The 14,789-nt window shown below is 35.2% G+C and overlaps 1 protein-coding gene across 2 annotated transcripts in view; it reads left to right on the forward strand.

Annotated features, from left to right (window-relative positions):
* The first annotated feature begins 403 nt into the window (after positions 1 to 403).
* Positions 404 to 14,789, forward strand: part of LOC129258019 (cyclin-dependent kinase 17-like) — a 47,176-nt gene continuing 32,790 nt past the window's right edge. The window contains exons 1-2 of one of the 2 annotated variants that reach the window (XM_064097775.1): positions 404 to 504; positions 3,114 to 3,176. In XM_064097775.1, coding sequence (XP_063953845.1) covers positions 3,135 to 3,176 — 42 coding nt within the window. In that variant the 5' untranslated portion in view covers positions 404 to 504; positions 3,114 to 3,134. The remainder of the gene's footprint in view (positions 505 to 3,113; positions 3,177 to 14,789) is intronic. The other variant, XM_064097774.1, reaches the window with a different exon arrangement.

A 14,789-nucleotide genomic window follows, 5' to 3' on the forward strand; every position in this document is an offset into this window, starting at 1 on the left:
GGGGGGGTAGGTGTTGAATTCCTCCACCCCTATCAGAGATGATCGACGGTGAAGATTTCAAGGGGGGGGGGTAGGTGTTGAATTCCTCCACCCCTATCAGAGATGATTGGCGGTGAAGATTTCAAGGGGGGGGTAGGTGTTGAATTCCTCCACCCCTATCAGAGATGATCGACGGTGAAGATTTCAAGGGGGGGGGGTAGGTGTTGAATTCCTCCACCCCTATCAGAGATGATTGGCGGTGAAGATTTCAAGGGGGGTAGGTGTTGAATTCTTCCACCCTTATCAGAGAACAGCCATATATGCATGGCCTGGTTAGGGTTAATGACAGGAATGTCTTTGAGAATATTATTTGTCATTACCATTGTTATATGTTTCTTTTCATGTTTACTTTGTGTGTATTCCTTTGCAGTGTCTCTTCTTAAGGGCCTGAAACATAACAACATTGTTACACTACATGACATAGTACACACAGAGAAATCACTCACATTAGTCTTTGAGTATTTGGTAAGTAAATTCTCTTTTTGTCATAATCAGACTCTGTCAGTGATTATTAAAGATACATTGTAAATATCATATCTCAAGAAGTCAAGTTATGTATAACTATGAACACTTTAAACACCCATCAGAATTCTGGCAAATTAATTTTTGGTGTAAATGTTGATGATAAATCTGTGATAATTTTTCTCTAGTGTTTCTATGGTTTATAGGGAAGAAGATGAGGAAACCAATATTTGTACAATCATTTGCCTCTAGACATCTGATAAATCTTCTTTGTTTTCTTTCCCCTTTTTATTTTAATCAAACCTGTAATCAAGGGCAATTAATTTTTAATGTTTTCATTTGAGATGGAAGCAATTTGGGTAATTATTAATAAATCAATAGGTATTGGTTTTAATCTTTCTTGTGTTAATACTAATTCATACCCCAAAATTAGTCATATTTGATATCTTGAGAACAATCGCGTCATGTCTGAATATCTGCAAGCAATGTGAAAGAATATTTTACTTACATCGAGATTAATTCAAAGTTGTATATATCTATTATTTTTAGGCTACGTTTTGTTGATTTTTTGTTGATATCAATTCCATTTTGTTTTAATGGATTATGAATGAAAATTATATCAATAGTTATTCAGGTTCTGTTGTAAGAGATTTGATCTGTAACTCCTGTGGGAAATGTTTGAGTGATCGAGGTATTCAGTATTAGATGTTAAAACAAAATATCTTGTATATATCTTGCATTCAGTTATATCAGTCTTTGAAAGATATTTGGTAATTTGATCTATATTTGGTTTAAGTTACTTGTTGGGAGGGGGGACTATTGCTATCACTTAGCTGTTGCTAAAATCAATACATGTAGATCCTTAAATAACAAACATAGCTTTTTCTTGATATTAATAAATAGAAATTATAATAAAATAAGAATAAAATTCATAATATTTTGCATTTGCCTATTCTTCCTATTTCATAACGCAATTATTTTTTAAAAACTTTTTGCAGCAGGATAAGAATAATTTGTACTTGGTGAATAAAGTTAACAACTGGCACTCCATAAAAGTGTGTTCAAAGTTAACCCAGGTTTAACTAAACCATGATTATCAGAATCCCATCCAATGATTTTTGTGGTGAATGAGCTACAGTATGTGAGAGAGATTTACTGGAAGTATTGAAAGTGGGAAGGTTAATTTTTTGTTGGTATTGTTGACAATTGAAAGGAATAAAATGTTATTAAATGTAATTACTCCCTCTTATAAATGCGAGAAGATGACGAACATTTGTTCTTTAAGACAGTTTTTGCCAATTTACAGTAAAATATGCATCCTGATGACTACATTTGCTGCCTGTAACATAAAGCTTAATGATCGTCCAGTTGAGTCGTATGTACTCTTGATTGTGCATCAAACGTAATAATCTGCTTCAGTGTTATTCTGTGTTAAGGTCTCAGATCTACCTTAAATACTTCAATGTGTCCACACCTAACCTTTTATGTGAGTGTTATGAAAGCCTTCCTTGTTTCCTTCCAAACTAATGACATGACATCAAATAAGATACACATGTTTAAACATGTGGTTCCTGTTAGCCATTTGTACAACCTACATTGAAATATGAAAGGATGAAACAAAGTATAAAGCATCATGGGTCTGTAAACATGTTTGATGTGAGGTAGGCTGTTGTTCAACTTGTTCATGTGTAGGGGAATGTGGGGTAAGTTGAGCATGGGGGTAAGTTGAGTCACCACCCCCCCCCCCCCCCGGCCAATAATGAATGAATCAGACATTGTGGTGGTGCCATATATTGATGACCCATTGCATATACAAATTTCAGTCAAAAAAGTAAAAAAGTGTGAAATGGCGCTTTCTACCCACATGCATCTTTAAATGTAATAAAGGCATAAGAATAAATATTGTTAGTCCAGGTATGGATCTTCATTCTTGTCATAGTCCTTTACATGATGGATGCATAAGATATGTGTTGATGTGAAAATATCACATTAAGTTCGGACTGGGGTAGGTTGAGCCAGCCAACATGGAGCAAGTTGAGCCATGGTAATTCATATCTATGGTAATGTACATATATGTAAAAAAAAAAAAAGAACTTGAAAAGCCATTGATATGCAGTCAGAAAGGACCAAATTCACAAGATAGTTGTTTTTCTTTTAGAGGATGTTAGTATTTATGGAAAATTAGCAAGTGAAAAGACCTTAATGAAAAATTGTCATGCTGGTTCTTGTCCAGTACATTTTGTACAGTATAGTTTTTGGGTAGATGTTATATATAGGTAAAAAATGTTGTAAAGAATTTAATTCTAATGCAAGGTACTTGTTTCTACAAGATTATGAATCATATAAGTTCTAACATGAAAAAAGCAAAAAAAATGGCTCAACTCCTTGCCTTCCCCTACTCTATATTGATTGTTTCTTTACACTGGTATTTTGATATATCTTTCCAATTTTTGTTGTATTTATGATTGAATATGCAAAAATGTCTATTATTATGCATTTGGATATTAAAATTGACATTTAGCATTCTCTTACACATTGGATGTTCTTAACTGATATAAAAGGTTCTACATTTTGTTAGTTTGAAAGTATTTTCTCTCTTTTTTTCCTTCTAGGAGAAAGATTTGAAACAGTACATGGATGATTGTGGAAGTATAATGAACATGAACAATGTTAAAGTAAGTATTATTTTCTTTATTACTTGATGTTAAAGGAGATCAACTTGTTCCAAGAACATGTTGTTTTAATGAAAGTGGTTGAATTGATGGAGATTGATATTAACAAATGTTGACTGTTATTGTTATAACTGTTGTCACATCAACAAATAGCAAATTAGTTCCAGTCATAGCATTAACAGCTCTTCAGGTACTATTTATTTTCATAGCTCAAAATCGTGCAAAAATTGATATGCGAGAGATAATTGAGAATATTTGAGAATAAGCGAGCCAGACTGAATAAAGGTTTTTATTAAATTAGAGCTATCAGAAAACAATTTCTTCTGAAAACTAGACCTTTTACTATTATTTGTAGTACATGGACAACCATATTAAAACTGTACTTTGTATGAAATCCTTCCTTGATTTCTTAAAACTGAGACAAGCATATTCAACCATCCCTTTAACATTAGATTGCATTAATTTACTTTGTCTGAAGAGGTAATGTTAATGAGTTGATTAATCTCACAGTAGAAGCTTATTGTCACGCTTAATTAGTTCTTAATGTTGATAGGTCATTTGAAGTGAACTCTCATACTATGTAATTTCAAAGGGGGACCATTTTCAAAGACTAATTTCATTTCATGATTCTTTCTTGTAATCCAGATGAAATGAAAACATTTTTATTATGACGTCATTTCTTTTTGTTTTACGATATATGTGAAATGTGAGAGAACTGTCATTTTCATTTCCAAACATTGTTTTTTATTTTGAACGGTAATTTTATTTCGTTCATCTCGAGAGGAGACTAATTGAGATCCCGCCTCGCACGTGAGCACTCATTATCGCTTCATCGCAAAATAGCAGGTTCAAACACCTGCCGCACTCTTACAGGAAAAGGATTTTTTCTTCGGAAATATGACATATTTTTACTCAAAGGACTATTCATACCTATTTTCAGAAGTTATTCAAGGCAAGGTGATAATATCTTGCACTTTGGAATCGTATTTTTACGTTTTCTATCATGAGTTCGAGCAACGCTCGTGATCAGGAGTCGGCGGATTTCAGTCCGTCTGCGACCGGACCGAGAGCCTCCTCGGCCCCCGAAACTCCGGCGGCGATGCTCCACCATGGGTCTAAGCACCCCGCGAGCACATCCACCTCCAAAAGCCTCATAAGTCATGAGCCCAAGAGCTCCGTGAGCGGGAAGAAGATCGATAAACGGTCTGTTAAGAAACCAGAGAAAGATAAGAAGAAGCAAAGCAATGTTAAAGACGGCAATAACGGATCTCCAGCTTCAGTTTCAACTTCAAAAAGGAGCAGTCGTCCCACTCACAGGATGAAAATAAAAACTTGGCTGATGTTGACAGTCGTTTAACAAAACTGGAATCCATGCTTAACCGTGTCATTGGTGCTCTCCCATTGCCACCGGAGGAAGATTATGACCAACATTACGCTGAACATGCTCATAATGAGGACTCAGCTGATGATCATGATGACATTAATCCGTACCAATCATGCCAAAGGCCGTACACGCAACCAGTTGATGTTGATTACGATGACATCACATGTACTTACCAAGAGGAATCCACATTGCCGAAAATGATTCCCACATTCGCAGCTAAGTTTGCTGCCCAATCTGATGAGGGGCCTCCTCTTGAAGAAGAAATAGCTAGCTCAACAATGTTCATGATGAACAATAAATTGGAGGAGAAAGTCCTCGAAGAGACTGGAATAAAATATTTGCCACCAAGCAACTGCCCCTACATGGACGTACCTAAAGTGAATCCTGTAATCTGGGAGAATCTGTCTCCTTCAACAAGAAGCAGAGACCTCAAGCTAGCTAGGGTACAGAAGTCCCTCACTAAGGGCTTGACAGCCTTCACTCGCTCAATCTCGTCGGGCAACCTTTCTCCATCTCAACAAGATGCATTGGCCTTGCTGTCTAATGCAAATTATGAAATGAATGCTCTACGCAAGGAACAAATAAAGCCTGACATGAATGCTGCATACAGCCACCTATGCAAACCAACTATTCCGGTCACAAAAATCCTTTTTGGGGACGATTTGGGAAAGCGAGTTAAGGACATGACCGAAGAGCAGAAAGCTACTGGACGAGTTGTAAAAACTTCAGAACCAGGCCGTGGCCGTTATCGAGCTCACGCCAATTACCACCCTTACAGAGCTGGAGATTACTCCCGCCAAGGTTACAGAGCTGCAGGGTGGTCTACTCCTAACTATCGACCACAATCAGGTGCTCCTTACAGGCCTTTTTTGGACAGAAAGGCCCCTATCAGGGGCCGCAGACAGTCACAAGCCCCGTGGTGAAAAAACCGCCAGCATCTCAGGGCAGATATCGAGAGAATCCCCAGCGGAAGTAGCTACCATTCTACCCCAAGAGGTAGGTAGCAATAATTCTTTGTTTTGTACAAATGATCATGTAATTGCATGCACAAATAATTCTGACCAAGCATCCCCTGTTGGAGGTCGACTGAAACAATATTATAATAATTGGAAGAAAATCACATCCGATCATACAATACTGAAAGCTGTCAGGGGTTTTAAGATAGAATTTGATACAAGTTTACCACATCCAGAAAGGTTGATTTGTCATCAATTTAAACGTAACAGATCAGAAGCAGATGAGATATCAGCTGAACTGAGAAACCTTGAAGGAAAGAATGTGATAGAAAGAAGCTCACCCTTTATCAAGGGTGGTTATTTTTCCAACATATTTACAAGGCCAAAGAAAAATGGCAGTCTAAGATTGATCTTGGATCTTTCAGACCTAAATGAATTTGTGGTTAAACAACACTTTAAGATGGATAATATCCATTCTGTGATTTGTCTCTTGGCAGAAAATTATTATATGGCTTCAGTAGACCTCCAAGATGCATACTAGTACTACTCCATTCCAATTCATTCTGAATTCCGGAAATACTTGCAATTTAATTGGCAAGGACAACAGTGGCAATATAAGGCACTGCCAAATGGGTTAACCTCTGCACCCAGGTTATTCACTAAGATGTTGAAACCAGTATTCTCTTCACTACGTGAAAAAGGTCATATTGTACTTGGTTATCTTGATGATACAATCCTTATTGGGGAAACAAAAGAAAAAGTTGAGTCTGCAATTAATCCCACTTTGCAAGTATTTTCAGAATTAGGGTTTAAAGTTCACCCAGAAAAATCAGTACTAAAACCAGTACAGGTGCTCCAGTGCTTGGGCTTTACCCTTAATACAGTAGACATGACCATTAAACTCCCAGTAGAGAGAGCTCAGAATGTCAGGGAAGAATGTGACAAGTTACTCACGCAACCAAAACCCACAATTCGACATGTCGCACATGTTATCGGAAAGATAATCTCCACCTTCCCTGCTGTGCAGCATGGACCATTGTTTTATAGGAATATGGAGAAAGAAAAAATAGAAGCCTTGAAAAAGAATAAAGGGCATTATGACAGGATTATGGAGCTATCATGTGAGTCGAAGCAGGAACTAGAATGGTGGATAAGTCATGTAGATAGTGCATTTGCTCCTATCAAAAGGGAAAACCCTAAATTTGAAATCCGCACAGATGCTAGTGGCTATAGATGGGGTGCCACAAATATGCAAGTTCATACAGGGGGAAGGTGGAATCAGTCTGAATATGAAAAGGCACAAAATAATGAAATTAATTATCTAGAAATCTTGGCCATCGATCTAGGGCTGAGATCTTTTCATAGTAGTACATCCGATGCCCATATCTTAATTAGATCTGATAACACAACAGCAGTGTGCTATGTGAATAACATGGGAGGCATTAAATCCCCAAGTTGTAACAAGCTTTCCATAAAAATTTGGAAATGGTGCATGGAATGAAATATCTGGCTTAGTGCTGCACACCTTCCAGGCAGCCAGAATATTGAAGCAGATTATGAATCGCGCAATTTCAATGATAGAACTGAATGGATGCTCAGCAAAAGGGCATACAGAAAAGTCATCCAAAGATTTGGCAGCCTAAAAATTGATATTTTTGCCTCCAGGTTGAATGCACAAACACAAAGATATGTTTCATGGTTGCCAGATCCAAATGCAGAATCAGTTGATGCATTCACACTAGACTGGGGAAAGCTAGATTTTTATGCCTTCCCTCCTTTCTGCTTATTGGCTAAATGCATTCAAAAGATCAAGTCTGATAGGGCATCAGGCATTTTGGTCGTTCCAAACTGGCCAACACAATCATGGTTCCCATGCTTAAATAGCATCCTTGTGGAGGAACCGTTTATCCTTAGGAGAGACATTAACCTCCTTAGACAACCTGTAACAAATTTACCTCACCCACTTTATGATCGCCTTGATCTTTTGTGTTGCAAGGTAACAGGGGACCCTTCGAGAACATAGGCTTAGATGAAGGGATCACCGACGTGTTGACAGCATCATTGAGGAAGTCTACTCAACGTCAGTACCAAGTATATTGGACAAAATGGACAAAATTTTGTGAAAGCAGGAATAAAAGTCCTCTTTGTTCTTCAGTTAACTTTGTGTTTTTTTAGCAGAACTTTTTCATAGAGAGAATGCTAGTTATAGTACAATGAATGCAGCAAGAAGTGCATTATCCTTGTATGTAACGCTGGAGAATAGTGTTCATTCTGTAGGGACACAACTAATATTAGACACAACCTCTTATCTGTAGGTTTCTTAAAGGGACCTTTAACCTCAGACCTCCACAAGCACGTTATCAAGACACTTGGGATGTCAGCGTAGCATTCAAATTTCTACGTTGGCTTTCGCCAGCTAAGACTCTAAGTTTGAAACAGCTTACACATAAACTTTGCTTATTGTTAGCCTTAGTCTCTGCACAAAGGGTGCAAACGTTACATTTGTTAAACTTAGATAAGATGGAACTGAAACAAAGTTCAGTGAGTTTTCATGTTGATGAACTGCTCAAGCACAGCAGACCAGGTCACCATGGTTTCACTATGAAGTTGAAGGCATATCCATCAGACAGGAGGTTGTGTATTGTTAATTATCTACGAGCATATATGAAAAGAACTGAGTCTATCAGAGGACTAGAGCGACGCCTGTTCATTAGCTATACCAAGCCATATGGCAAAGTTTCATCACAGACCATATCAAGATGGATCAAAGTGACATTAGCAGGCGCCGGGATTGACACTTCAGTGTATAAATCACATTCTACAAGATCGGCTGCAACATCGGCAGCAATCAGAGCAAGTGTGCCTATTTCTAGCATCATGAATTAGGCTGGATGGTCAAGAGAAAAAACCTTCCAGCAATATTACAATAAACCTCTTGCTGATAATGGAGAAACTGAATTTTCGCAAGCAATTCTACAACAGTAGTAAAGTTAAAATAAGGTATTACAATTGGTTTGTACATGTTCCATACTGTATATCCTTTTGTATCTGCACAAACATGTTTTTTTGCAGACAGTGCAACTCAAAATGTGTTCGCTGAGCTACAAAATCTCAATTAGTCTCCTCTCGAGACGAACGAAATAAAATTGAAAGCTCAAACGATAACTTACCAGTTTGAAGTTTGAGCTGAATTTTATGAGGGAGTTGAGTGAGGAGATTAATTGCCCTCCTCTCCCTCCCTCTGGAGAGAAATTAATTCTAATAGTCTGTGGTGACTTAAAGCTAATGTTCGTTCGTATCAGCTGGATTATGGAAGCTGATATTTTAAGCAGCGATCACATTTTGATGCTCCGAAGAATGAGTGCGCACGTGTGAGGCGGGATCTCAATTAATCTCCTCACTCAACTCCCTCATAAAATTCAGCTCAAACTTCAAACTGTAAGTTATCGTTTGAGCTTTCAATTATAAGCAGTATTATTCTGTAAAGCTGAGCATCTTCATTATCAGTGAGTTAAAAAGTAAAAAACTGATTGTAATGATGCTAGCTTTCAAGGAAGATACGGGATGAAGCCAACCCCAAGTTTAATACTATCATGGAGCTATTAAGAGAAGGAGAACCATCTTCCAAATCCTCTGTTAATCCTTTGTTATCGCTTCCTTCGGGCGAAGGAACGATATCTAACATCAATCGGCGAGCCGCCAGGCGAAAGTTAGAGCCCGCTTACATAACGCGATAAGCCCCCTCGTAAAATCTGAGGTCAGAGATTTTTTGAAGGACCCTGCGAGGCACCGCTGTAAACGACGTTCTCCCACATAACTTCTCTCCGAGCTCAGTTTTTTTTCAAAATTGAAACACGACTTGCTGTTCTTCTAACATCCATATCTCTTCGTACGGATTCCTGATGTACGTCTTTTATGTATGGTTGTATAAGGCGCCGAATGTGCCAATATTATATAGAACAATTATTTGTTATATAATCATTATTTATTAAATAATAACTATTATTCATATATAATTTACATTTTATTTGTAAATAACTACTATTATATATTAAATAACATTTTTAATTATTTATATATAATTCCAAGTAAAACTTCATTATTTGTAAATAACAATAGTTGGACATTCCATTATTTATAAATAATGATTATTTGTTTTTCATTTTTTATAAATAATGATTACTTGTTTTTCTTTATTTATAAATAATGATTATTTGTTTTTCATTATTTACAAATAATGATTATTTGTTTTTCATTATTTATAAATAATGATTATTTGTTTTTTCATTATATATAAATAATGATTATTTGTTTTTCATTATTTATAAATAATGATTATTCATTTTTCATTATTTATAAATAATGATTATTTGTTTTTTATTATTTATAAATAATGATTTTTGTTTTTCATTATTTATAAATAATAATTATTTATTAACAATGCCAGTGCACATTTCTTTATTTATAATCGAAAAATCGAAAAAATTATTTATAAATAATGATTATTTGTTAAATAATGAAAATGTCTACTTCATTATTTATAAATAATTTTTTCGAGTGCACCATTATTCTCATTATTTATAAATAATCATTATTTAATGTTCGAGTTTTCCATTATTTATAAATAAAGATTATTTGTTAAATAATAAATTATCTACCTCATTATTTATAAATAATGAAAATTCATCGTGTTTCATTATTAATAAATAACAATTTTGTTTCAATATCCCATTATTTATAAATAATCATTATTTATAAACTATTTTTACAGTTTGCCATTATATACAAATAATCATTATTTATATACAAATAACCATTATTTATAAATAATTGAAAACTCGCTATAACATGCAAATGTGGGACGGCCCATGATATGAATATTCATGATGCGATTTCCTTTTTCGTGATTTTTCTTCACAAATTTTTGTCCATTTCCTCTTCATAATGACATTTCTTGAAGCAATTTTCTAGGGATATGGTCTGATTGTAATATTCTTCATTTTCTATATAACTTCGTCTTCGTAGAAATATCAAAACGTGTAATTTTAAACGATTTTTCCTACAGTTCACAATCCCCATAGGCGCGCGTGTATTTCACCTTTTCCATCGTAGGGACAACCGGTGAATCGACGGAGTGCTCTTCATCGAAATACTACGTTGGTTGGTCCCCGGAAGTGGCGGGCGGAATTTAGCCCGAATCCTCGATGGAAGTGGATCAAGTGCATATGAGCTGAGAGAGTGAAATATCAGTGTAGGCCTACGTGCATCAGGCCCTTCTACTTTTTATAAATATTTCGTGTTGCTTTTTTTGTTAAGTTAATTTTTCCTGGTGTAGAGATAAGTTTCAGTTCTAATAATGCACTTCAAATACATTTTGGAGTTTCTGTTTGATGCGTTTGGGGCGATTTCACCCTGGCCCCAAAATGCTCGCAACGACAATACGGGGGCATGATGACCCCTAAATTTTAAAAAACTTATTTTTCTATTGAAAATTATCACAAAATTCACCAAAAGTGTGCACGAAAGCCTTCGTATTTCATTTTTAAAACTCCAAAAAGTGCCCAAATGACAAGCTTGGTCGCTTCGCTGTGTCGCTTTCAACTTGAGAACGTTTACGCGTCTGCTCCCCCCCCCCCCCCCCTCCGAAAGAAATTCTGTATACGGCCATGCTCTAAAGAGCCTGGCACATTGATTTATGTATACTTTCATTTTCATTATTTTTATCTCATTATCATCATGGCCTTACGCAGAATTTTTTTCGGGGGGGGGGGGGGGGGGGGGGAGCATGACGCGCGTAAACTTTCTCAAAAAAATCTTGAAAGTGAGACAGCCACGTGACCAAGCCCAAATGACAAGCTTGGTCGCTTCGCTGTCTCGCTTTCAACTTGAGAACGTTTACGCGCGTCTGCCCCCACCCCCCGAAAGAAATTATGTGAACGGCCATGCTCAAAAGAGCATATGGCACATTGATTTAAATGTACTTTTCATTTTCATTATTTTTATCACATTATCATCATGGCCTTACACAGAATTTTTACGGGGGGGGGGGGGGGGGGGGAGCAGCTAGGACGCACGTAAACTTTCTCAAAAAAATCTTGAAAAAGCGAAGCGACCAAGCTTGTCATTTGAGCTTGGTCGCGTCGCTGTCTCGCTTTCAAGATTTTTTTGAGAAAGTTTACGCGCGTCCTAGCTGCTCCCCCCCCCCCCCCGGTCTCTTTTGGGGCCAGGGTGAAATCGCCCCAAACGCCTCAAACAGACACTCCAAAATGTATTTGAAGTGCATTATAAGAACTGAAACTTATCTCTACACCAGGAAAAATTAACTTAACAAAAAAAGCAACAAGAAATATTTATAAAAAGTAGAAGGGTCTGATGCACGTAGGCCTACACTGATATTTCACTCTCTCAGCTCATATGCACTTGATCCACTTCCATCGAGGATTCGGGCTAAATTCCGCCCGCCACTTCCGGGGACCAACCAACGTAGTATTTCGATGAAGAGCACTCCGTCGATTCACCGGTTGTCCCTACGATGGAAAAGGTGAAATACACGCGCGCCTATGGGGATTGTGAAAGTAGAAGGGCCTGATGCACGTAGGCCTACACTGATATTTCACTCTCTCAGCTCATATGCACTTGATCCACTTCCATCGAGGATTCGGGCTAAATTCCGCCCGCCACTTCCGGGGACCAACCAACGTAGTATTTCGATGAAGAGCACTCCGTCGATTCACCGGTTGTCCCTACGATGGAAAAGGTGAAATACACGCGCGCCTATGGGGATTGTGAACTGTAGGAAAAATCGTTTAAAATTACACTTTTTGATATTTCTACGAAGACGAAGTTATATAGAAAATGAAGAATATTACAATCAGACCATATCCCTAGAAAATTGCTTCAAGAAATGTCATTATGAAGAGGAAATGGACAAAAATTTGTGAAGAAAAATCACGAAAAAGGAAATCGCATCATGAATATTCATATCATGGGCGGTCCCACATTTGTATGTTATAGCGAGTTTTCCATTATTTATAAATAATGGTTATTTGTATATAATGGCAAACTGTAAAAATTATTTATAAATGATGATTATTTATAAATAATGGGATATTGAAACAAAATTGTTATTTATAAATAATGAAACACGATGAATTTTCATTATTTATAAATAATGAGGTAGATAATTAATTATTTAACTAATAATCTTTATTTATAAATAATGGAAAACTCGAACATTAAATAATGATTATTTATAAATAATGAGAATAATGTTGCACTCGAAAAAATTATTTATAAATAATGAAATAGACGTTTTCATTATTTAACAAATAATCATTATTTATAAATAATGGAAAACTCAACAAATTATTTATAAATAAAGAAATGTGCACTGGCATTGTTAATAAATAATTATTATTTATAAATAATAGAAAACTTATTTATAAATAATGGAAAAACGAATTGCAATTATTTATAAATAATGAAGTATGTAGTGTCATAATTGATAAATAATGAAAAACGAAAATAATTATTTATATATAATGAAAAAACAAATAATCATTATTTATAAATAATGAAAAACAAATAATCATTATTTGTAAATAATGAAAAACAAATCATTATTTATAAATAATGAAAAACAAGTAATCATTATTTATAAATAATGAAAAACAAATAATCATTATTTATAAATAATGGAATGTCGAACTATTGTTATTTACAAATAATGAAGTATTACTTGGAATTATATATAAATAATTAGAAATGTTATTTTATATAATAGTAGTTATTTACAAATAAAATAAAATTATATATAAGTAATAGTTATTATTTTATAAATAATGATTATATAACAAATAATTGTTCTATATAATATTGGTACATTCGGCGCCTCATATGGTTGAACTTCTGAGATGATCCCCTTTGCATACATACCAAATAGGGCCTACGTCACAATCTGATTTGACTCAACAAAATTACAAACGGAGGAAGTTGGAGATTGGTCATTTTAGGTATGACTGTCTTTCTTACGTAGTTAAATCTTTCCCCGCTCGTACATGTTTTAGAAATTATAATAAGGTGTAAAAGCATACTTTGAGCTTTATTTTAATGCAAAAATCATTTGCGTGTTTACAATGGTCTTGATAATATAACGACGAATCTGCGGGGCATTTCTCTGGCGATTGTCGCATCCGTACTGCTATTTGTGTAAGTTGAAAGTGAGTGTAATGAATGATGGGAGCTCCGTGCTCGCTCAGCTCTTGTCTCTGGATCATTTTCTGAAAATAGCAGGGGCCGCGGAGCGAATAAATTTAATTTACAAACCAGTAAAAAGGAGAACAAAGTACAAAAAATTGTTATTCTATATAATAAAGAACTTAAAAATAACATGTTTGTGACCACAAAGAAGTATACCCAGTTCTGTGTCAGGATGATTCATTTTAAGTTACAAAGTCATTTGGAAAAATTTACAAGCGAAGTTTTACAATTTTTAGTACAAAAAATAATTATGATTTAAAAATATTATAGAGAACAAAATAAAAGATGATTACAACTATTGAATTCATATTTTTAGTTTAATCTAAAGAAAAAAAAGAAGGCTTCCAAAATATAAAGTGTCCGGACACCTGACCCCCCCCCCCCTCATTTCTAAAACATTATATTTCTAATTCTAAATATATTTAGAAACACGAAATATCATTATGATTTTTGTTAGATTATGGGATTTTTTGTTTATTTTAAGATTGTACTTTTTTTCTTTCTTTCTTTCATATCCTTTTTTCTTCATCATTCTATCCTTCTACCCCTTTTTTAATTCCATCTATCTTTATTCCCTATCTTTCTTTCCTGATCTTCTCTCTCTGTTCATTTTTCTTTCTTTCCTTCTTTGTCTTACTCTCCTTCCTTTTTAAAATTTCCTTTTTTCCCTTCATTTTTTCTTTCCTTAAACTTTTCTTTGCTTCCTTCTCCCTATTCTTTTCGTTCTTTCTCTCGATCCTTCCATTATTTTCTCTATATTTATTCTCTCCTCCCTTTATTTTTTCCTCCCTCTCTTTCATCCTTTCTTTTATTCTTTATTTTATTTTTTCCTTTATACTTTGTGTCCTTTTTTCTTTCTTTCCCTCCCTCCCTTCCTGTTTTTCTTCTTTCTTTATTTCTTTCTTTCAAAGAATGAAGGAAACATTTTTCTTTTATTCGTTCTTTCTTCCTCCTTTTTTCTTGCTTCTTTTTTTCTTTTCGCTCCCTTATGTTTTCTTTCACACATCTTCCCTTCCT

The sequence above is a fragment of the Lytechinus pictus genome, chromosome 3 (assembly GCF_037042905.1).
Source record: "Lytechinus pictus isolate F3 Inbred chromosome 3, Lp3.0, whole genome shotgun sequence".
In the NCBI taxonomy this organism is placed as follows: Eukaryota; Metazoa; Echinodermata; class Echinoidea; order Temnopleuroida; family Toxopneustidae; genus Lytechinus; species Lytechinus pictus.